The 22045-nt window shown below is 50.7% G+C and overlaps 1 protein-coding gene and 1 long non-coding RNA gene across 3 annotated transcripts in view; one reads left to right on the top strand and one right to left on the bottom strand.

Moving 5' to 3' along the window:
* GRK5 (G protein-coupled receptor kinase 5) overlaps positions 1–22045 on the top strand; it is a 213831-nt gene that overhangs the window by 90647 nt on the left and 101139 nt on the right. For both annotated transcript variants that reach the window (XM_019459594.2, XM_019459596.2), the window contains exon 2: positions 5900–5995. In XM_019459594.2, coding sequence (XP_019315139.1) covers positions 5900–5995 — 96 coding nt within the window. The remainder of the gene's footprint in view (positions 1–5899; positions 5996–22045) is intronic.
* LOC128779042 (uncharacterized) lies at positions 11197–19915 on the bottom strand. Its single transcript, XR_008424965.1, has 3 exons — positions 19837–19915; positions 19329–19429; positions 11197–11548 (listed from the first exon to the last, which is right to left on the bottom strand). It is a non-coding gene; the product is annotated as an uncharacterized LOC128779042 (long non-coding RNA).

Consider the following 22045-nt stretch of genomic DNA (forward strand, 5'->3'; position numbering starts at 1 on the left):
TCAAGGGCAGCCCTGGAAGGGACAGCTGGCTGGGGCTTGAAGAAAGAGCAGGCTTCAGCAGGTGGAGGGGTCAGGAACTTCTCCTGTGGGGTCATGGGGGAGAGGATGATGCATGCAGAGATCACAGGGACAACACTTGCATCTGGTTGGCAAATACTGTTTGCACATCCACAGTGGGCCAAGGAGAGAGCAACGGAGAGCAGAGAAACCAAGGTCTCTGCCACCATGGTCTTCCTTCAAACAGGGAGACTAAGGATTGGCAAGTAAATCACTAAATAGGAAGATGTCAGGTACTGGTAAGAGCGGGGGCTGGTCCTGGAAATCTGGTAGTAACTTCACACATACAGGTTGGACCCGTCAGTGAAAATGTGCTTAATGTGTTGGGAGAACAAGTGAATCTGTTGGGACAGATAAGTGAAATCTGTCAGCTGATGAGTGTGTGCAAGAGAGACAGGCTGCCCAACTGACCAGGGCTTCCCAAACACTGTTTAATGGCAGTGGTGAAGGCAGAGAACGGGCCCCACTTCAGCTACTGAGGTCAGAGAAGGCCCTCCTGGATGGCTATACGGTGCACAGGAAGCCTTGAAGCCGAATGCCTGCGTTAAGACTTGAAGCATGGATGAAAGTCATTTACACAGTAGATAGGCAGGAGATGTTACTGCCAGAAGGAACAGTGAGTGCAAAGGTCCTGAGAGCAATGGCAGGGAAAGAAATAAAGCTTGGAAAGACTGTGACCACATGGTGAAGGGCTTTGAAACTGGTCAAGGAGAACGGATGAGCAATGGTTGATGGGCAGGCCTGGGAACTGGCCATCCCAGCTGCTGGGGCCTGGCTGGGCCCTGAGTAGTGGAGACATGGTGGCCTTAGCTCCCTGTAGGCCTGACATCCTCCCAAGCAGGGAGGTGGGCCTGGGGCAGCTGGGGTCACAGGGCCAGGACACACAAGGAACTTCTGCAGCAGGGTGTTGGGCCTCACCACCTCAGGGTCCTGAGAGACAGTCAGGTCTGACTGAAATAATAGAGTGTTGACACTTCAGTCATCAAATATGTCATCTAATAACCCAACAGCACACGTAAGAGCTAACTATTTGTCTGGAAGTGGCGACCTCTTTGAGTTATGGAGGGGCAGGGTTTGTGTCCAAGGAACTGGAGGCCAGGTGAGTTCAGGATCCCAGTGGCCATTTAGGGGGACACCCCGTGGACAGCATCCCTGGATTAGTTTCCTTTCACCGCTGTAACAAATACCACAAACCCAATGGATTAAAACAACACAAATTAATGAGTTACATTTCAGGAGGTCAGAAGTCTGACATGGGTCTTACTGGGTTAAAACTAGGGTGTGGGCAGGGCTCCGTTCTTTCTGGAGGCTCCCAGGGAGAATCTGTTTTCTTGCCTTTTGTGGTTTCTAGAGGCCACCCGCCTTCTCGTGGCCCCTTCTGTCTTCAAAGCCGGCAGTGGCTTTTCTGGTCTTCCTCACACAGCATGGCTCTAAACTGACTCTTCTTCCCGCTCTTCCACATGTAAGGACTCTAACCATTACACTGGGTCCACCGAGACCACCTGAGATAATGTTCCCGCTGTTATCCTTAATTCCATCTGTAATATTCGTTCCCCTTTGTGATATAGGCTAACATGTTCAGGTGACACTTTGGGGAGCATTATTCTGCCTACCACAGTCCCTGCCCTGTTCTGGGGGCTCCTACTCCTTAGGAGGAAAGGAGCCCCACATGGGCCGGAAAGTCTGCCCCCTTGGCCCGGGACAGCTCCCTGGGTGGTACCCCCCTCCCTTCCTAACTCCAGCTTCAGCGACATGTTGCCCCGTTACTAATGTCTCCCCCAAACCCTGCCCTTCTGAGTGCTGGTCCAAATGCTTGTTAAATAAAGCAATGTGTCTCCACCTCAGCACTGTCGACATTTTGGGGCAGATTGCTCCGTTGTGGGGGGCTGCCTCACGCATTGTACAGTGCTCAACCGCGTTCTTGGCCTCTGCCTACCTGATGCCAGTAGCACCCCCGCCCCGGCTGTGACGACCAAAAATATCTCTAGACATTGACGGTTGTCCCCCAGAGGACAAAGTTGTCCCCCTGCGTCGAGCCACTGAAATAAAGCCTTTGATGTCTGTCTTCCTTGCTAGGTTGGAAGCCCCAAGATGGTGACACCCTGTGTCTCTTGCCCCAGCTCCTTCTAGTAGATGCTCAACATATATTGGCTGAGTGAATGAATGAGTGTGGGTTAATGTTCCTAATGGTTCAATTAATCTGTAAGAACTATGCACACACACACACACACACACACACACACACACACACACACACACGTATATGCATGCAAAATAGGCTCCTGGTTTCCATACACTGGCCACCTGAGAATCACCTGGCGGGGGGTAGGGGGATGGGCCTTTCCAGAAGTCACATCCCTGGGTTCTGATCACAGAGAGTTGGGAGACAGCCTGATGCAGTAGAGCCTGGTGATCTGTACTGTCCAGAAGACTTCATCAGTTCTGCAGAAAAGTGGAACTACAATATGACCCAGTGATTCCACTCCTGGACATATACCCAAAAGAGTTAAAAGCAGGGACTCAGATATCCATAGCAGCACCGATCACAAAAGCCAAGTGGTGGGAACAACCCAAGTGTCCATCAGTAGATGAATGGATGGTGGCGCCTGGGTGGCTCAGTCGGTTAAGCGTCTGACTTCAGCTCAGGTTGTGATCTCACAGTTCGTGGGTTTGAGCCCCATGTCAGGCCCTGTGCTGACAGCTCGGAGCCTGGAGTGTGCTTCGGATTCCGTGTCTCCTCTGTCTGCTCCTCCCCCACTCACGCTCTGTCTCTCTCTGTCTCTCAAAAATGTATGAATGTTAAAAAAATTTTTAAAAAAATGGATGGAATGGATAAACCAAATGTGGTACCTACACACAATGGAATGTTATTTGGTCTTAAAAACTGAATGAAATCTGACACACGCCGCAACATGAACGAACCTCGTGTACGTTACACTAAGTGCAATGAGCCAGTCACAAGTGGACATACTGTGTGATTTCACTGGAGGAGTGAAATTCACAGAGACAGAAAGTAGAATGGTGTCTGCCAGGGGCTGGGGGGAGGAGGGAGCTAGTGTTTAATAGGTCCCGAGTTCCAGTCTGGGGTGATGAAAGAGTTCTGGAGGTGGATGGTGGTGATGGCTGCATAACAATGTGAATGTACCCGTGTCATTGGACCATATACCTAATCATGGGTAAGATGGCACATTTCATGTTGTGTATATTTTATCGTACACACACAAATGTGCTTTCTTCCAGCCAGATCTGGGAGCGAATAGTGCAGGAATAGGAAAGGACAAGGACTTAGTTCTTGTTCTAATGGCCCCTTTTGACCTCCCAGCCTGGTGGGGGCTGAGACGGGAGCATCTGACTTTGCTGATGTCTCCAGAGGGCGGCCCTTTTCTAGGGGATGGACATTTTAATCCCTACAGAGGCCAAGCAGGCCACACGGCCTGTCCACAGGAGCAGCTGTTCCCTAGCTCTAACCCATTCTTGCCATGTGGGATGCTTCGTTATGGAGAGAAATCTGAAATCTGGATTTGCATGTGAAGTCTCCTCGTGGTTTGAAATCTTGACAACTGGTTCAGTGAACAGCAAACAAACAAGCCACGTGTGGGTCAAGCAGAACAAGTCTGCAGGTGTCTGGGGTGATGTCTTTTCTCAGAGCTTGCAAGCTTGGGCCCCAGCTAGAGAGATCCCCTTTCCTGCTCCTCTTACTCGATGATGCATCACTTCTGTGGTCTGACCCCAGCAGGTTTTTTTTTTTTATCCCTGAGAATTTCCCTGGCTTTCAATGTACCCCAAAAGGAGGTTTACAGACAGAAGGGTGAGGGTGAGGGTGAGTGCCTGGGGTCCAGAGTCTACTCAAGTTGGGGCCTTGGCTCTGCTATTAATAAGCCAGTAAAGAAAGCCACTTGCTTCTTTCTTCCCCATGCCTCAGTTTCCTTATTTGTCAGGGGGGAACAGTAATAGTCCTGCCTTGTAGATTTAGAGTAAGGACTGCAGAGAGTCCAGGGAAGGGCCCCTGGGAAGGACTCTGCAGTGTGCGCACATGTGTGTTGACCCTGGTTAGAGGAAAGAGCAAGTGTGGAGTCAGATGGGTCATCAGCCGGTGAGTTGCTCAACCTTGGATATTTGTTTCTTCATCTGTGACGTGGCTCACAGTGATCTCTTCCTCAACAAGACATTCTGAGGATTACACAAGATAATGTTCAAATGGTGCCTGGCCACAGCAAATGCCCAATGCACACTTGTTCTGTCCTATAGAGTATGAGGCCTTTGCCCTCTGCAGAGGCTTGAGAGAAAAAGAAGACAGGACAAGCAGAGAGCAGAGAAAGGACACCCCCACCATCAGCTCCCTCTCCTATTTCCCAGCCCCCAGGGTGGCGGTCCTGGTCCCAGCCTCAGAAGCCAACCCACTTGCTAATGGGGAACCCGGCCTTAGCTTTCCAGGGCAGCAGGGTTGACAGTTGGGGATCCCCACTCCTTGAGACCAGCTCCCTGCCAGCCCTGGGGCACACACTGGGCCTGGGTGGGAATAAGCTAAGCCCTCCTGTATCCCTTGGTTTGCTGGTTGGAGAGGGGGGCCCAGGTACGCTCTGGAAGGGTTAAAGGCTGGAGGTGCTGCACACCCAACCCAGAGCAAGGAGCAGGCCCAGGGTGCCGAGGCCCTACCCCAGATCCTGTGTCTCTAACTGGGCTCTAAAGTCCACAGGTGTTGGGGTGTTGACTACATGGAGGAGGGTGAGAGGCCCTCAATATCCTAAAATACTGAGGGACCTAAAGAGCTATATGATCTTTAGTGATGTGGTATCTAAGGCCACTCTGGAGGTGGATGGTGGGTAATGGCATCTCAATCCCTGGAAGGTCCTGGCCACTAGACACAGAGGGGCCTCCAGGTCTGGGGCTCAAATGCCGGTGGGCTCAGGAACACAGGCCAGGGTTGGTGCCTCCCCTTGCTGTTTGTACACCTGAGCGTTCGGACATCTGTCCACTGTCCCTTGGATAAGACTAGTGTGGTTGGTGGGAATGCCCTGAGTGTGTACCTTACTCAGCTCCACGTGTTTATTGCATGTTCATTACGTGTGCATGTTCATTGTGTGTGCAGATTCATTGCACGTGTGCTCATCATGCGTGCACATCCATCACACGTGCGTATCCCTAGCATGTGTGTGTTCATCGCACATGCACGCAGAGGAGGATGCAAGGCAGGACAGGGCCCTTCAGGAGTCCTTCCAGCCTTGAGTATACATCCTCTGAGACCCTGGGGTTTGTGGGGGAGGGAGAAGAAGGGGGTACACAAGACAAGTGGAAATTGAAGTCCTTGTTCCCAACATCTGGCCTCCAGTTGGGGAATGGGACTCTCCACAGGAAACAAGAGGACAAAAGGAGGCAGTGAGGCGGCTGCAGTCCACTCACTTGTGGATCCATTCCGCAAGGACTTCCCAAGCCCGAAGGCAATATTAAGTCCAGCCGGCCTGGCCCCTGCTGTGGGAAGGTTGGGGTCTAGTCTGACGCCAGAGACTGGGCACCCAGGGGGCCTGAAGAGCAGGGGGAGATGTGGAGAAAGAACAGGGCAACTGGTGTGGGTTCAGGCACCGATGACCGGAGGGGCTCGTCTGCTCCTGCTGCTTGAGGAGCCCGGCCCAACTGTGTGGGGAGAACACACAGGCTTGATGCTGGCCAGGAGGGAGTGTGTGTGCCTGGGGGGTTTGGGGTGTGCCACTGATTTGACGTTGAGCCCCCTGGCTGTCTCCCAGCCCCTGGAGCTGGTGGACAGGCTCGCCGGGATGGGAAACAGGCTCTGGAGCCTTCCACAAGACCAACATGAGCCCGACATCTTTTCCCCCCATTTCTGCAGGGGGTGGAGGAAAGCGCAAGGGGAAAAGCAAGAAGTGGAAGGAAATCCTGAAGTTTCCTCACATCAGCCAGTGTGAAGACCTCCGAAGGACCATAGGTAAGCTGCCCCGCCTGGAGGGGGCATGGGAAGGGGCTGGGAGGGGAGCAAGGAGCCCACTTACAACCAAACTATTTGGACAGTGAGTCAAATACGAACCAATTAGTGCAGCAAAGTGATTCCAGATAGGAGCTCCAGGCTGACATCCTTGCTAATTGACGTAAAGATGGAACTAACACTCATTGACTCTTTGGTGAGTGCTGGGCAGGATTATCTCCCAATTACCCTTGGAGGCAAGTACTGTTTTGTTTTGTTTTTTAAGTTTATGTATTTATTTTGAGAGGGGGGATAGTGGGGAGAGAGAGAGAGAGAAAGGGAGAGAGAATTCCAAGCAGGCTCCGTGCTGTCAGCTTGGAGCCCAACACTGGGCTCAATCCCATGAACCGTGAGATCGTGACCTGAGCAAAATCAAGAGTCGGACACCCAACCAACTAAGGTACCCAGGCGCCCTGCAAGTACTGTTTTTTTTTTTAACTCCATCTCTTGGGTGGGAAAACTGAGGTTCTGCAACCAGCCCAAAGTTGCACAGCTTGTAGGAGGGTGGTGGAGGTGGGCCAGGCCTGGCACTGAGCACCCACATATAGCTTTCCACCCTTCTTTCCTGGAGACTGTGGGCTCTGCCCTCAGCAAGCAAAGCTTTGGGAATTGAGGGTGAGGCGAATGTCTAGGCTCCCTGTCCTCTTGCTGAGGATGTTGATGTGCTCACTGAGGGGCCACCCTGTTCAGTGGTAACAGCCCAGAACTCTTTATCCGGCACCCACACAGCAAAGCACCTCGAACAGCAGAGGGACCTTGTTTCTTAAGGGGCTGGCACAGCCAAACTCACCAAATGAGGACACAGGGCTCCCACGGAGGGGGTGGGCATGGTGGGGCTCCTCCTTACTGGTGGGGGCCTGGCCCTTCTCCCCTGTGTGCCCCATGTACACCAGCCCCTACTGCGTGAAGGCTTCTTATCTGCTCCTGTCTGTCGGAGTGCTTGTGGATGTGCTAACCACTGTTTATTAGACCGAGATCCATTGAATGCTGGATAGAGGATGGCCCTGTCACCCAGAACTCTGTGGGCCTTGCTGCTCTTGGGACTTCTGTCCAGGGCTGTGGGTGAACTTCCCAGTGCCTGCTATGAAATGTGAAGCCACTCAAAACCACTTAGCTTTTCCGAATGGCTTTTCCATGTGGCCTGGCCTCCACCAGTTCCCAGGCTAGGCGGGACTTACATGGCCCCCCCAGGGCTGCTCAGTCCTGGCCACTTAGCCCACCCTCCAGATTCTTCTGCCTTGCTGTCGCAGCAGATGACAACTGCTTGTTCTGTGTGCCCTGCATGCCCACCATGGAGGGAGGAGCTCGCTTAATTAGTGTTTATGAAATGAAAGTAAGCCACCTGTACCTGATGAAGACAGATGTGAGCAGGTGAAGAAGATGGGGTGCTAATGCATGGGAAATGTCCTCAAGATCTACCTCAGATCAGACCCCCACGGTGTTCTTAGGGTGAGTGGAGCTGGCCTAAGGGATCAGGGTCTCTGGGTCCAGACAGACTTGGGTTCAAATCTCACCCTCTCTACTGGCCCCCTGACGAGTCACTTAATCTTACTGAGCCTCTGTTTCCTCGGGTGAAAGAAATGATCATGAACCCAGTCAAGTGAGACCATGTGTAAAGGGCTTCACTGGAGCCCAGGACACCTCCCTTAGCACTTCAGCTTTCTTTCTGGGAGGCCCAGCAGCCATCACTCTGCTAGGTCCTTCCTGTGCTGGGGGTGCCACATTCACCCTTGATGTTCACCCTTTGGGGCACATGGGGCAGGGTGGGAGAGAAGATGGGCACATCTCCTGGGGCTGGGAGAGTTTTGCCAGTTAAACTCCAAGTGGCTTTCAGAGAGAAGACAGGAAGAGCTTATCTGGAGTTGGCCCATTATTTCCTGGGGCCATTTTGTTCTTCACTGCTAATTTATGCTTGGAGAGAATAGGGCTAGGGGTGGAGACCTCAGTTGCCATGGTTGTCATACCCCCTTGGGGAGACAAGCCCTCTCCTGTCCAGGGTGAGCAAGTTCACCGGAGACCAGAATGTCTTTCCTGGGTGCTGAGCCCAGTTTTCCTCGGTGGGCCCAAGGAGGGGCTCCCACTCATGCTTACAGCCAAAGGACTGATGCAAGAGACCTTTCTGGGCTGTTGATTTAGAGGAGAGAGCTTGAATAGGAGGTAAGAACCCCTGCCCTCAAAGTGGAGAGCTGTGCAGAGAGGCGGGGTCATTGTGTGAGAGCCAGGCTTATTTGGGAGGGCCTTACCTGCAAAGCTTGTTCTTGGGAAGCCATTTGCTTCTCTGCTTTTGGGAGGACTGCCCACAGGTGGTGGTACCAGGAATGCCCTGTGGGGCACAGTCAGGCCCCAAGACCACTTCCTCAGAGAATTTATTTATTTATTTATTTATTTATTTATTTATTTATTAAAAAATAATTTATTGTCAAGTTAGCTAACATACAGTGTATACAGGGTAGTCTTGGCTTCAGGAGTAGATTCCCATGATTCATCACTTACATACACCACCCAGGGCTCATCCTAACAAGTGCCCTCCTCAATGCCCATCTCCCATTTTCCCCGCCCCCCCAACCCCCTGCCCCCATCAACCCTCAGTTTGTTCTCTGTATTTAAGAGTCTCTCATGGTTTGCCTCCCTCTCTGTTTGCCATTTATTTTTCCTTCCCTTCCCCTATGGTCTTCTGTTAAGTTTCTCAAATTCCACCTATGAGTGAAAACATATGATATCTGTCTTTTTCTGACTTATTTCACTCAGCATAATACCCTCCAGTTCCATCTATGTTGTTGCAAATGGCAAGAGTTCATTCTTTTTCATCACTGAGTAGTATTCCATTGTATATATATACCATATCTTCTTTATCCATTCATTAGCTGATGGACATTTGGGCTCTTTCCATACTTTGGCTATCGTTGAAAGTGCTGGTATAAACACTTGGAAGCATGGGCCCCTTCGAATCAGCACTCCTGTATCCCTTGGATAAATTCCTAGTAGTGCTATTGCTGGGTCATGTGGTAGTTTTATTTTTAATTTTTTGAGGACCCTCCACACTGTTTTCCAGAGCGGCTGCACCAGTTTGCATTCCCACCAACAGTACAAGAGGGTTCCCGTTTCTCCACATCCTCGCCGATATCTGTTGTTTCCTGAGTTGTTCATTTTAGCCACTCTAAAGTGTGAGGTGGTATCTCATTGTGGTTTTGATTTGTATTTCCCTGATGAGGAGTGATGTTGAACGTCTTTTGTTCAACATTTCCCTGATGAGGAGTGATGTTGAACGTGTCGGTTGGCCATCTGGATGTCTTCTTCGGAAAAGCGTCTGTTCATGTCTTCCTCAGAGAATTTAAATTACCCCACTGGCCAGGGTCTTTCAGAGCGCACTGTTCTCTTCTGTGGGGGTACCCTGCCTCAGCTTGCTGTCTGCTCACCCCAAGTGGGAAAGGCTCTTTGGGAAGGATCTTTTAAATTCTCTACTGTGTACCTGGTGCCTGGAGGCTCACAGCAGACAGCTGGGTGGCTGAATGAGCAAAGGAAAGGATGAAGGGGCATAACAATCAACTTATACAGTGTTTCCAATAAATGAAAGAGCATTGAAAGCCGTGTAAAGGGCATTCCTGCCATGCAGGTTAAAGAAACCTGAGTATTCTCTATATTTGAGTCATGTGTTGCTTAAAAATATAAAACATATAAGTATGAAATACAGGACTTCTGGTTCCAGACACGATAGAAGAGATGTATTGTCCCTGGCCCTCCCACCAAGGACAGGCCAAAGCTCTGGACATTACGTACGAAACAAATATAGGAAAATTCTGAAAAGTGGAGACAAGAAGGCAGACTGGCTGGGGGCCCGGGAATGTGAAGAATGACCTGACAATGAGCTCCTGGGTTCTCTTTTCTGCCTTCCTTATTCCCAGGCACCGGGTATGGGAGACACTCACAGCCCAGAAATGCCAATGGGTGTAGACAAAAAAAAATCAACCCCCTCCCCCTCCAAAGAAACCCCAGCGTGTTCTTTTCTAGTCAGAGGCCTGGGAAAGGGGCTCTGAGCTGAACGGGCAGCGGTTGGTTTAGCTGGCTGCTAGAGCTGTCTCTCTTCTGCTGGTCCTCATCAGCAACGTGGGTGCCTCAGTTTCCTTTTCCGCTCACTAAATCTGGTTCCAAAGACCCGGTGCACGCCTCCTCTCCACTCCTCTCGGATGCTGTTCTGATCCTTCGAGGTGAGCCAGTCCTGCCCTTCCCAGCCCCCTCCCCCATACCCCACACTGCATCCCTGCCCCCCATGAGCTTCCTAGCACCACCCCAGAAACACCACAAATGTCCCTCACCTTCCAGTTGGCCAGACCTCAGTCTCACCTCTGGTCTGGGGGATCTGGGAGCATGGGATTCAGCTCTCAGATTTTCTGAGGACCCCACCCGTGGGCCCCCTCCCCATCTGTCCCTGTATGTCCATAAACAGGCCTCCTGGCAGGGTCCGCCCCCTGGGGAGGGTGAGAGAAACGTGCGTGCTGGCGTGTGCAAATGGATTCTTCTGTTCTCCTGGAGGGCATTGAAAAGACTCAGTGTGTGAGAGAGCAGTGTGAAGAGAGGCCCGGGGAAAACAGGAAGGCCGCCATAAAGCTGCCGCTCGGGGCAGCGGGTCCCTGTGCTCGGGCCTTCCCGAGCGTTCACCGTCCATCAGCCTGGTGTTCGCCCAGCCTCTGCTGGGGTCCTGCTGGAAGGCTTTCTAAAGTACAAATCTCGTTTCTGTTCTGGACCAATATTCAAACCAAACAGTGGCAAAGGCCGCATTTATTTTTCTTGTGGATACGCGTGCTCACTTTCTGAAGCTCTTTGGGAGGATGCCCTGGGGTGGGCTTTGGGCCAAGTGACAGGGCTCCTCTGGGTCAAGAGGGCAGCATGAGGTGGTGTGGTGGGTGGGTGGGAGAGGCTTGGGAAGAGCCCCCGAGGCCCCAGGGGCGCTGCCCCCTCCAGATTGCCCAGGACAGAGGTCGGAGTAGGCCATGCCCTCCCTTGCCCTTGGCACCACCCTGTACGGGCACAGTCTTCTCCCACAGCCAGGGTGACTTTGCAACCCGGAGGCTGCAGCCCATGAAACCTGTGGAAAGCACGTCAGCAGTTCTCCGTCCCTCCTGGAGTAGAAATCGAACTCCTTGTGAGCACTTTAGCCGTCGGGTGAAGCCTAGGGACCCCTTCTCAGAATAATGCTTTTCCTTATATCAAACAAAATACGTAGGGTTACAAAGGAAACCGGTTCTTTTCAGATTCAGTTATGAGATACTTTAAAAATTGATGATGTTGAAATATGTGTGCTCCTTTGTTAACACTTTAGATAGTAGTGTCCAACTGGCTGGTCTAACAGCTGTAACTCTGGGTTTGTGATGAGCGGAAGTGATGTTTCCAGATGCCTGCCACAGTGGTGTTATGAATGCATCTGCAGTATCTTGTTGACGAATGCTTGGCACCACTAACGTCACTGTCGGTTGTTGTTGGCATTCGTGACTGAAGGAAGTGCTCATTTTCACGTAAAGGCTGGTGAAAAGAGAGATGACATTTTTCTCCCTCCAAGTCCACGAACCCTCTCAATCTTACCCACGGACCTCTTGGCAATGCCCTTCCCAGCCTGCCCTGCATGGGCAGACTCTCACCCTCGTCTCGGGTCACCCCCTCCTGCCCCATTCACGAGCCGCACGGGTTACCTTTCTGTTCTCCAATTACGCCAGGTATGTTTCCAGCCTGGAGCCTTTGCACCTGCCGTTCCCTCCACCTGGAATGTTCTTCCTACGTTTTGCCAGGTAGTTGTTAGGTCTCAGCTCAGATAGAAGCCTTCCCAACCAGCTTCTCCCTCTACTTGCTGCCTCTCACATGGTGCAAAACAATTTTTTATGTTTACGTTTGTTTGTTTGTTTGTTTATTGAGAGAGAGAGAGAGAGTAGGGGAGGGCCAGAGAGAGTGAGGACAAAGAATCCAAAGTGGGCTCTGTGCTGACAGCAGACAGCCCAATGAGGGGCTAGAACTCACAAACCATGAGATCATGACCTGAGCCAAAGTCGGATGCCTAACCCACTGAGCCACCCAGGCACCCCTCACAATTTCTTAATGTTCTTTGCCCATAACTGTATCTGAAATCATCTTTTGTTCAGTTGTTGATCTGTGTATTCTCTGTCTCCCCAACTGGACTGGATGTTCCACAACAGTAGTGACTGTGTCTTGTCTGGTTCACCACTAGAACAGTGCCTGGCACATAGTAGGGCCTCACCAAATATTGGGTGAATCAAGGAGTGAGTGAGGTGTGCAGTGTTGGAAGTTGGGGCTCTTTTAAAAATCATGTGACCTGTGCTTGCTGTACCCAAATTTCATCTTAGCCAGTGTCCTCCACTTAAAGTACCAGAAGCTTGGACTTGGGAAGCATCTAGTCTATGGCACCCTTTCCCCAACCCTTGCTGTGTGCATGAAGAAGCTTCATACACTTACAAGAAGGCGCCATGGTCTCACATCTGCTAGATGGGGGAGTCCAGCCAGGCCCCTATTCCTTGAGGCTGCAGTTTGACCAATTCTCCCAGGGATGTGAGGTTTTCATAGAGTGCCTGACTCAAGGAACTGAAAGTATCTTCTCCACCACACATTTCGGACCTAAGTATACAGGCTCCAAGAGTAGAAGTGACCTGCCCAGGAGGGTCCGGGCCCCAGGCCCTGAGCTACAGCTTTCTACTCCCCAACATCAGATTGACTCATAAACATCTTGGGCATCAGGCCACAGCCAGTATTCAAAGCAGAGTTGGTCTTTTTCTGTCTTTATTTTATTTCATAAGAATGGATTGTGTGTTCATTTGCTTATTCAAAAAGTACTTATTGAGCAACTTATTATTTTTTAAGTGTTTGTTTATTTTGAGAGGGGGGAGGGGCAGACAGAGAGGGAGAGAGGGAGAATCCCAAGCAGACTCCATGCTGTCTGCATGGAGCCAGATGCGGGGCTTGATCCCACAAACCATGAGATCATGACTTGAGCTGAAAATCAAGAGGCGGGTGCTTACCCCACTGAGGCACCCAGGCACCCTGTTGAGCACTTATTATGCACCACCCACTGGGGAGGTAGACCTGGTTCTTGCCATCTTGGAACTCATTCACAGCTTTGCCCAGGAGACTGGGAAATAAGGAGGTGATAACAAATCAAGAGAGTTGCATGATGGAGATACCGGCTGCTGAGCTAGAGAACAATACTGAGGTCTCCACCCATGAGGAACATTCCTGGAGGACGTGGCCTCACTCTGAGCCTCCCAGGGCATCTCTTTGCGGGAGATCTCTGAAGGTATGGACCATGTCATTTCTATCATGGAGGTCTCCATGGCTGGCACAGTGAATGGATGGATGGGTGGGTGGGCGGATGGATAAAGTGGCTGAATGGACATTGCCTCCCTACCCAGCCTGAAACCAGACCTGTGATTGTCAGCAATGAGTATTAAGACAGAGATTCCTTGCCACACGTATCTGTTTCCAGTGTGAGCCCAGACGTGAGTAACTGATTTCAGACAGCCCTGGTGGAGGGTGGGCAGACCACAAGGGAGGGAAGCGGTTCTCTAATGTCTGTTCAAAGCACCGTCCAATAATGACATTATTAGTTAATAAACTAATTGTTCCCATAAGACAATTAGAGAACCCAAATCAAAGACGTTCTCAGAATGCCCAAAACTGAGAAGGTTGGACGTCATCATGAAGATAAAAGATTGTTGAGGTCTGTAAATATTCCTCAGTGACGCAGAAAGTTCTGTTGGGCAAAAGTGTGGCATTTTTATTTATTTAGTTCAGGCTCATTGCGTACTTTATTCTTTCATTAAAAAAAAAAAAGTATGAGGGGCTTGAGTGAAAGAGTTGATTATTCCTCTGTTTGGCAGTATTTCTGGAGGAACTGTCCAAAAGCCATATAATAAATCAAGTCCCCCTCCCCACCCCCTGGCGGGACTGACGTTCACGAGGAGGCCATTCACAGAAAGTAACTGCCGTGATGCCCTGTGCACTCACAGATGGATGGGGGACATTTCGTTTGCCTTGTGGGAGAGCTTCTTGCCAAAGCCTTAACTCTCCAGGAGCAGAAGCTCTAGATTATTGGGGATGCCTAGAAGAAAATATAGATTCTTAACTTAAAAAACAAAACAAAACAACCCCAAACACTGTAATAGCGTGAAAATTGCCTTGGACTGCTCGTTTATTCACCCAACAATGCTCATGCTCTTTACACAAGAAGTCAGCCTACAACTATTTGTGGAGCCCCTGATGTGTGCCAGGCATTGTTGAGGCCCAAGAGCTGTAGCACTGGCTACAGAAGCTGTGCAGTCCTGTGGAGGGACCTCCAGCATTGGCACTATGGTCAATGGTGCCCCCAGCCATGTGACATTAAGCAACTTGCTTAATTTCTCTGGGCTGCAGTTTCACTGCCTGTAAAATAGAAACACTGATGCCACAGCAGGAGAACTGTTATTAGGGCCAGCAGAGTGCCCGGCACATGCCTTCATTGTCATTGTCCTTGTCATCCTCATCCTCATCATCATGGTGCTAGTGGTGGGAGGGCAAAGGCGAGGACCCTTTGGGAGGGCTTTAGAGAGGCTGAACTGGCTACGAATGACAAATGGGGCTCTTTTTGTGCTGACATCACATGGGTCCAGTCCCCAGGGACACCTGCCTTGGGGTCATCGGTGAATCCTACCTTTCCTTGAGCCCCCACCTCCAGACCCCTTCTCCTGGAGGTTCACCCTGATTCCTGCAGTCCTCAGCCTTCTTTCCTTCCCTTTGCCCCACCGCACACCTTGGGAAGCCCATAGTGTCACACACTCTGCCCTGACCCCTAGCCTGGTAGATCTCTTTGAAAGGACGTGTGGATGTTCTGAAAGGTGGCACCCCATAGTCCTAACAGTGGTTGCCCCAGGGGAGGCATGGAAGTCAGAGGGGACATCAGCTTTATCTATAAGGTGACTTTTTTAAAAAAGGAGAATGCATTGGCATGTTATTTGGGTACTTAAAAGTTGAATGAGGGGCTCCTGGGTGGCTCAGTCGGTTAAGCATCCAATTCTTGATTGCGGCTCAAGTCATGATCTCATGGTTTGTGGGATCGAGCCCCGCATTGGACTCTGCGCTGACAGTGCAGAGCCTGCTTGGGATTCTCTCTCTCCCTCTCTTTCTGCCCCTCTCCCGCTCATGCTCTCTCTCTCTTTCTCTGTCTCAAAAAACAAACAACCAAAGTTGAGTGAGTAAAGACTGAATCCCCCACCTGATTCCACGGCAGGGCAGAATCTTCTTTCCTTGTTGACTTTGTGTCCCCTAATGAGTCTGTGGGCTCCGAGAGGATGGTCAGAGCCTCATCCCCTTTGATCTGCAGGACCGTGGCTGAGGGGCGCCTGCTCCATTCTGCTTGGATGCTGGCAGGCAGGAACCATCCTGTAGCCTTCAGCAGGTGGGGTTGTAGGGCCTCTGTCTGGTGAGGGAAGCCCAGGCCCCCATCAGCCCAGTCTGACCCTGGACACTATCCCTAGAGACTGGGCTGCTCAGCTCTGCTTTCTGACCAGCAGTGGCCCCTTAATCCAGCTCCCGGTGGTCTGCCCGCACACTGTTCGTGCTCACTGAGTGTTCTCCTTCTTCCTCTTCCTGTGTGGAATGGGACGCCTTGGGTCCTCCCCCAGGGATGCAACAGGGACTGGTCTTACTGCAAACAGCCTCCCCTTCTGTGCACCCTTCCTCAGGGGCCATTGGCTCCCCCTCCCCGCCCCAGCATCCCGAGGCACACTTAAGGGTCTGGAAAGGAATCTGGGCTCCTGGGACAGGTCCCACCCCACCTGAGGGCCTGCGTGACCCAGTCCCCGTCCGTCCTCCTGGCACGTGAGCTCTTGATTTCATCGTCAGGGAGACCAAGTCTTTCTGCGGACGTCATTCCCGTCCTTGGGGCGATAAGGGCGCGTCACGTCTGTCATTCTGCCACTTACCATGCTCTGATAAGGCACAGCATCTGCTCGTCCTTGGAGGGCAAGATAAATTTAGATGTGGTGGATTTAGAACATCAGGTGACCTGTTTGCAGCTGTAGCTCTCAGGAGGGACAGGGTAGCCTGGCTTATCTGCTCGGTTTTCCGGGTATTAGCCTCACCTCTCCATCAAGACCAACAGCCTCTTGAAGGCAAAGGGGTTGGGTTCCCGGTGTCCAGAGCAGGCTTGGGTGCATGTGAGATGCTCAGTGATCCTAGTTGGTGGGTTTCGAGTTTGGAGGTTCTTAGAATAGGGTATTGACCAAGATTTTACAGATGATCTGGAATTGTTTTCAAAGGCTCCTCTGCAGGGAGGGGGTATGGTCCAGAGCAGGCTTCTAACTGATCAGGGTTTCTTTTTACCTTTTATGTTTGTACCTCTTTGTAAGATTTTATTCCCAAGGTTAAAACCATGTTTAAAACCCACTGCTGTAGGCCAGGTCTCCCATTTTCCATGTAGATAAACCGAGTCCCAGGGAAAGAAGTGACTTGCCATGTTCTCCCCGTGACTTAACTCCATGGTAGGCTTTCCTTTGCTGTCTTGGTTTACTTTCACTGCCATAACAAAGCGTCACAGACTGGGTGGCTTAAACAACAGATTTACTGTCTCACAGTTCTGGAGGCTGGAAGTTTGGGATCAAGCCTTTCCCCTAGCTTCTGGTGGTTCCTGGCAATCTTTGGCTTTGCTCTGTTTGTAGAAGCATCACTTTGATCTCTGCCTTCACCCTCACCTGTCCTTTTCTGTATGCATGTTTGTGTGTTCACGTTTCCCCTTTTTATAAGGACTCTGGTCATACTGGATTAGGGTCTACCCTAATGATCTCATTTTAACTCTATTACCTCTGTAAAGACCCTATTTCCAAATAAGGTCATATTCTGGAGTACTAGAAGTTAAGACTCTAATCTGTCTTTTCTAGGGTATTCTAATACCCACATTCTTACCTGGTCTTTGGAAGTCAAGTTCAAGGGGCCAGAGGCTCCCAGTTCCCACCAGGTCTGAGCATAGACCCCCCCACTCCCTGCTGACCCTGGCTCAGGGTTAACTCTGGCAGGCCCAGGCTGACTGCTTCCCCACAGGCCACAGGACCATCTAGAGAGGATTAACAGTTTTCTGAACCATGCTGCACGCTACGTTTTTATTCCGTCTTTATCATTGTTGTCTTTGTTCAAGTCATTGTAATTGGTAAATTACTTTGCTTAAACACATACAGAAAATTGTAAGGAAAGGTCACCCATAACTTTAGCACTCAGCTAGTCGTAGTCAACACTTTTCATGTAATTCCTTCTAGCATTTTCCCCCATGCACATACTTACCTTTTCTTTCTTACTTTTTTCTTAATATAATTTCAAAAATATTTCTCATGTCATGAACATTCTCCATACATGTGATTTATGTTTTTCCATTTGCTGCATATTTATTGAGTGTCAGGCACTGGGGATACATCAGTGAAGAAAACACAGAAATTTCTATTCTCATGCGCTGCCCTTCTCCAGGGGAGTGGGCATACAAATGGGCAATGGGGAACTGGCCTAATGCCTTCTACCTAGCATTGGTCCAGGTCTGCAGTCTATCCTTACCTGTGGCTTATTTATTTTTTGTGGGCGTATTCTTCCTTTAAACTATCTTGAAAATAAGCCCTTGCCCATAAGTATAGCATAAACTTGATTTTTGAAGGCTTCATATTGATTATACATACACACATATATATATATATATATATATATGTGCATGTATACACACACACACACACACAGACACACACACACACACACACAGTGAGAACTATTTGTTTTTCTTTTCCAGTGGTTTTTACCATTACAGTTAGTATTCAGATTAACACCTTTGTACCTCATTGTGGCATTTTGATCTCTGGCTCAGAGGCCAGAAAGCCCATACTGTCTTTTTGAAGGCCAGACACATTAGCTAAACTCAAGCAGTGAGTGTAGTGGCCTCTCCACCTCCTTTGCTTCCTCTGGAATGTTCCATTTCCAGCCTGTGCTTGCATCTGCAGACGCCATTAACCTGAACCGTGTCTCTCTGACAGACAAAGCAAACCAGGTTTGGTGAGCGCCCGGGGCCCTGCTTGCCAGCCCCAAGTCACGGCAGTCGCAGGCATGAGAAGGGCTTTTCTGTCTGTTTTAAGGCTCGTCGCCGAAAGTGGGAAAAACAAGCTAGTTTATGCGGCAACGGGGACCTCAACCCAGCACAAGGGGCCAGCTGACCCGCAGCAGCCTGAGCATGACAGTGTTCTGCCCCATAAAGAGACACTAGGACAACACTTTTAATGGTCTCTGCCCAGACTCTATTTACGAATTTATTTCCCGGGCTCCGTCTGCTCAGCAGCCCCTTGGCAACATCTCTCGCGGCATCTGCCTCAACGCATTAAACACCCCTTGTTCCGAGTACCTCGGAGCTAGCACCCAAGAGAGTGAGAAGAAAAAATGTGGGTGGAAGGAGATTTGGGGCCAATATAAACGTTTAAATGAAAAAAAGAATCACCAAAGAACAACAACAAAAAGTTTATCCCCTAAAGAGCGCCTGTGGGCACGGGTTCCTGTTGACTCCTAGCTGTGGCCCTTCGCAGCCAGTGTCAGAAAGGAAAATGCAAACTCAAGAAACATTCTGAGTGCTGGTGTTTGTTTTTTTCTGTTTCATGGTTGTGCTGTCCTTGTATCATCTTTAAAAATTATTTTTAGAATTATCTTTTAGTTCGTTGTCTCTTTACAAAAATAAAATCCATCCATTGATGACATTTCCAAAATATAATCTAAAGAGAGGAAAATTTAAATGGCCAGTGAGATACCCAACTACGAACATTTTGGTCTGTGGTCCCGTCATAGTTCTGCTTATGGCAAGGGAATTGTATCCTCTGTCATTTGTTTCCCTGCCCAGAAATCAGATACTGTTTTATTTTGTTTTGTTTATTTTATTTTATTTAATTTTATTTTTTAAATGTTCATTTTTGAGAGAGACAGAGAAAGAGAGCACAAGTGGGGCAGAGCAGAGAGAGAGAGGACAGAGGATCTGAAGCAGGCTCCGTGCTGACAGCGGTAAGCCCGATGTGGGGCTTGAACTCATGAACTGCAAGGTCATGACCTGCACCAAAGTCAGATGCTCAACCAACTGAGCCACCCAGGTGTCCCCAGATATCGTTTTAAATGGAAACATATGGCTGTAGAGTCCCTGCTAGACTGGGAGGGAGAAGACTGAGACTCTCATGCATCCCCCTTGATTCCATGGCCTTGGGAAAGTTCCTTAACCTTGATTTGCTCATCTTTGAAATGGGGACCCAGCAGTCCTTACCTTAGTGGATGATCAGGTAGCTACAGGAGTTCCTGGTAGGAAACGCTTTGTAAAGTGCTCGGCAGTTTGTTGCTGGCTGTTTTCAGTGTGGTCGTGTGATCCTTGGGTAGGACAAGCGGCTGACATAATTTTCCTGTAGCCCTGATGAACTGCGTGCAACCCTTTCTTCTAAAGCTGCCTCTATGTTTGATCTTGGTGCAAATCACCACCCTAATCCATGCTGCCCAGAGACCCGGGGGCCTCCCTCTCCCTCTGCCCTGCCTACCTTCCCCTGCCCAGCACACATGGCCAATCCAAGTCCAGGCCCCTCTGCATCCCAGTATCTCTGGAGTCAGGCCTCTCTCCCCTAACCCTAACCCTAACCCTAACCCTAACCCTAACCCTAACCCTAACCCTAACCCTAACCCTAACCCTAACCCTAACCCCCACTGTTTCCCTCACCCTGGCCACCTCCCTCTCCTGCCTCAACTCCTTTGTCTCCCCCTACCCTGACTCCATCCAGGCTTACCTGTGTCCAGCCACGCTCCACACAGCAGCCAGGAAGCTCTTTCTAAAATGTCCATCTCATCATGCCAGCACCTGCTACGATAGGCCGAGGGTCTTAGCAGAGCTGACCAGGCCCTGCCTCACCTGTCCTCGCTTACCACTCCAGCTCCTCACCCCCCACCCTGCCCACGACTCAGCCGCTCCTTCACATTTCCTCTCTTCTCCATGCCTTCGCCAGACACACTTCCCTAATTCTGCCTGGGAATCGACTCAACCCTGGGCCTCTCTACCTTGCAGGTCACTTCCCCCTGGGAGCCTTCACTGGTGACCCTACCAGGCCTGGGTTTTGTCCTTATCCTTGCCACAGTCTGATGACTGACCTCCGTCCTCCACTTGACCACAGGGCTCCGTGAGGGTGGAGCCTGGATCTGCCTGGTGCTGTTTCCCAGCCCTCAACACAGGTGTTTCCTCTTCACCAGGCTCTTTTGGAATCTTGATTTTCTTTCTTTCTTGTGGTATTTTTTAAAAAATGTTTATGTACTTTTGAGAGAGACAGAGACAGAGCATGAGTGGGGGCGGGGGGTGCACAGAGAGAGAGGGAGGCACAGAATCCGAAGCAGGGTCCAGGCTCTGAGCGGTCAGCACAGAGCCCCACATGGGACCCGAACTCATGAGCCGTGAGATCACTACCTGAGTCAAAGTCGGATGCTCAACTGACTGAGCCACCCAGGCACCCTTTGATTTTCTTTTCCCGCTCAGATATTTTTGTTCTCCCCTGGGGATGGAAAACAAAAAAATCTTAGTCTTCCCAAATCCTGGAATGATTGCTGATGGGTCTTTTTTTTCTCTCTGAGTCCTTTTAAAAGACCCTGCTTTTCTCTCCCCTTCTGGGCCCCGGCTGGCCTGAGGGGGGAGGCATAGGAGAGTTGAGAGAGGGGTGCATGCTTCCAGCTGTCATGCTGGCCCCTTCTGGCTGTCAGAGCCTGATTGGCCAGGCAGAGGTGGACACAAAGATGGATGCTGCTCCGGGACTTTGGCTGAGCCCAGCTTGGAGCAGAGCAGAGCACAGAGAATGGCTTTGCCCAGAGACTCAACATCAGGCTTCGGTGTCGGCCTGGGAGCGCCCAGCCGCTGTTGGCACCGGGCTTATGTCTCAGGGACAAAGCTCCTGAAGGGCTAACCCAGCTCGGTCAAGTCTGGGGGGAGACAACAGTGAGGGGCATGAGCTCTGGTGTCAGAGGGACCTGGGTTTGGCGAGGCTCGATTCTTTACTGACTGTGACTTTGGACAAGTGATTTGCCTTCTCTAATCCTCAGTCTCCCTACCTGCAAAATGGGAATAGGAGGGTCGCAAGGAGCAAATGAAGAAACGCACCGGGAGGGCTCTGCAGAGGGTCTGGCACGCGTCAGGCACGCAGACACCGAAGCTGCCCTGTCACTGCTCTCCACTGCCATCATGTCGGCAATAGTCCTGCTCTGTTCGAATCTTTGTTTCCTGGTTCCCCTGTGGGTGGTGGTTGCCAGGTCCTGCTGGGCTTAAGTTTATCTGTTCATTCATTCGTTCATTCATTCTGTTATGCCCTTGCTCTGTGCCAGGGATCTGGGGAGCTGCCAGGTGGTGGAGAGCTGCTTTCGGGAGTGGCTCCTGGCATCACGGGCTGGGCCACCTTTATTGCCTTTATGTAACCTGAATATCACCGCTTTCCCCTTAGCCTACTTCCATCCCTCAAAGCTCTGTTTACTAACTCTCTGCAGACCTTAGAGGTTCAGGATGGTACCCCGCCCCCTGAACAAAGGCCACCTGACCCATCCCTCCACATCCGGGCAGGAGGGGCCTCAATCAACTCAGACACATGGGGTGATAGCCAGTTCCAGCCATGAACCCCGGTTCAGCTTTTACTCTGGGCAGGGCCCTGCCGAGGGTCCCGAGAGGGGAGGTGAGGAGGTGTCCTTAGTTGGGAAGACAGGGCAGAAAGCACACACGTGATGCTGGTTAACAGCCGTGTGAAAGTGGGCAGCTGTCAGATGTTCGTCTTCAGTACCAAGTGCATGGAGGTGGGCTGGGACGGGAAACAGACATCTCTGCGGGATGGGAAGGTGGTAGAAAAGGAAGACTTTTGGAGTCAGCAGGCGCAGCATCGTACAGCCGGCAAGCATTTCCCTTCCTAGGCACTTACTGCGGCCAAGAATTGGGCTATTTGCTTTACAGGCACACACTCATTGAATCGTTAT

This window comes from Panthera pardus, unplaced genomic scaffold, assembly GCF_024362965.1.
Source record: "Panthera pardus isolate Hobbes unplaced genomic scaffold, ASM2436296v1 HiC_scaffold_22, whole genome shotgun sequence".
In the NCBI taxonomy this organism is placed as follows: domain Eukaryota; kingdom Metazoa; phylum Chordata; class Mammalia; order Carnivora; family Felidae; genus Panthera; species Panthera pardus.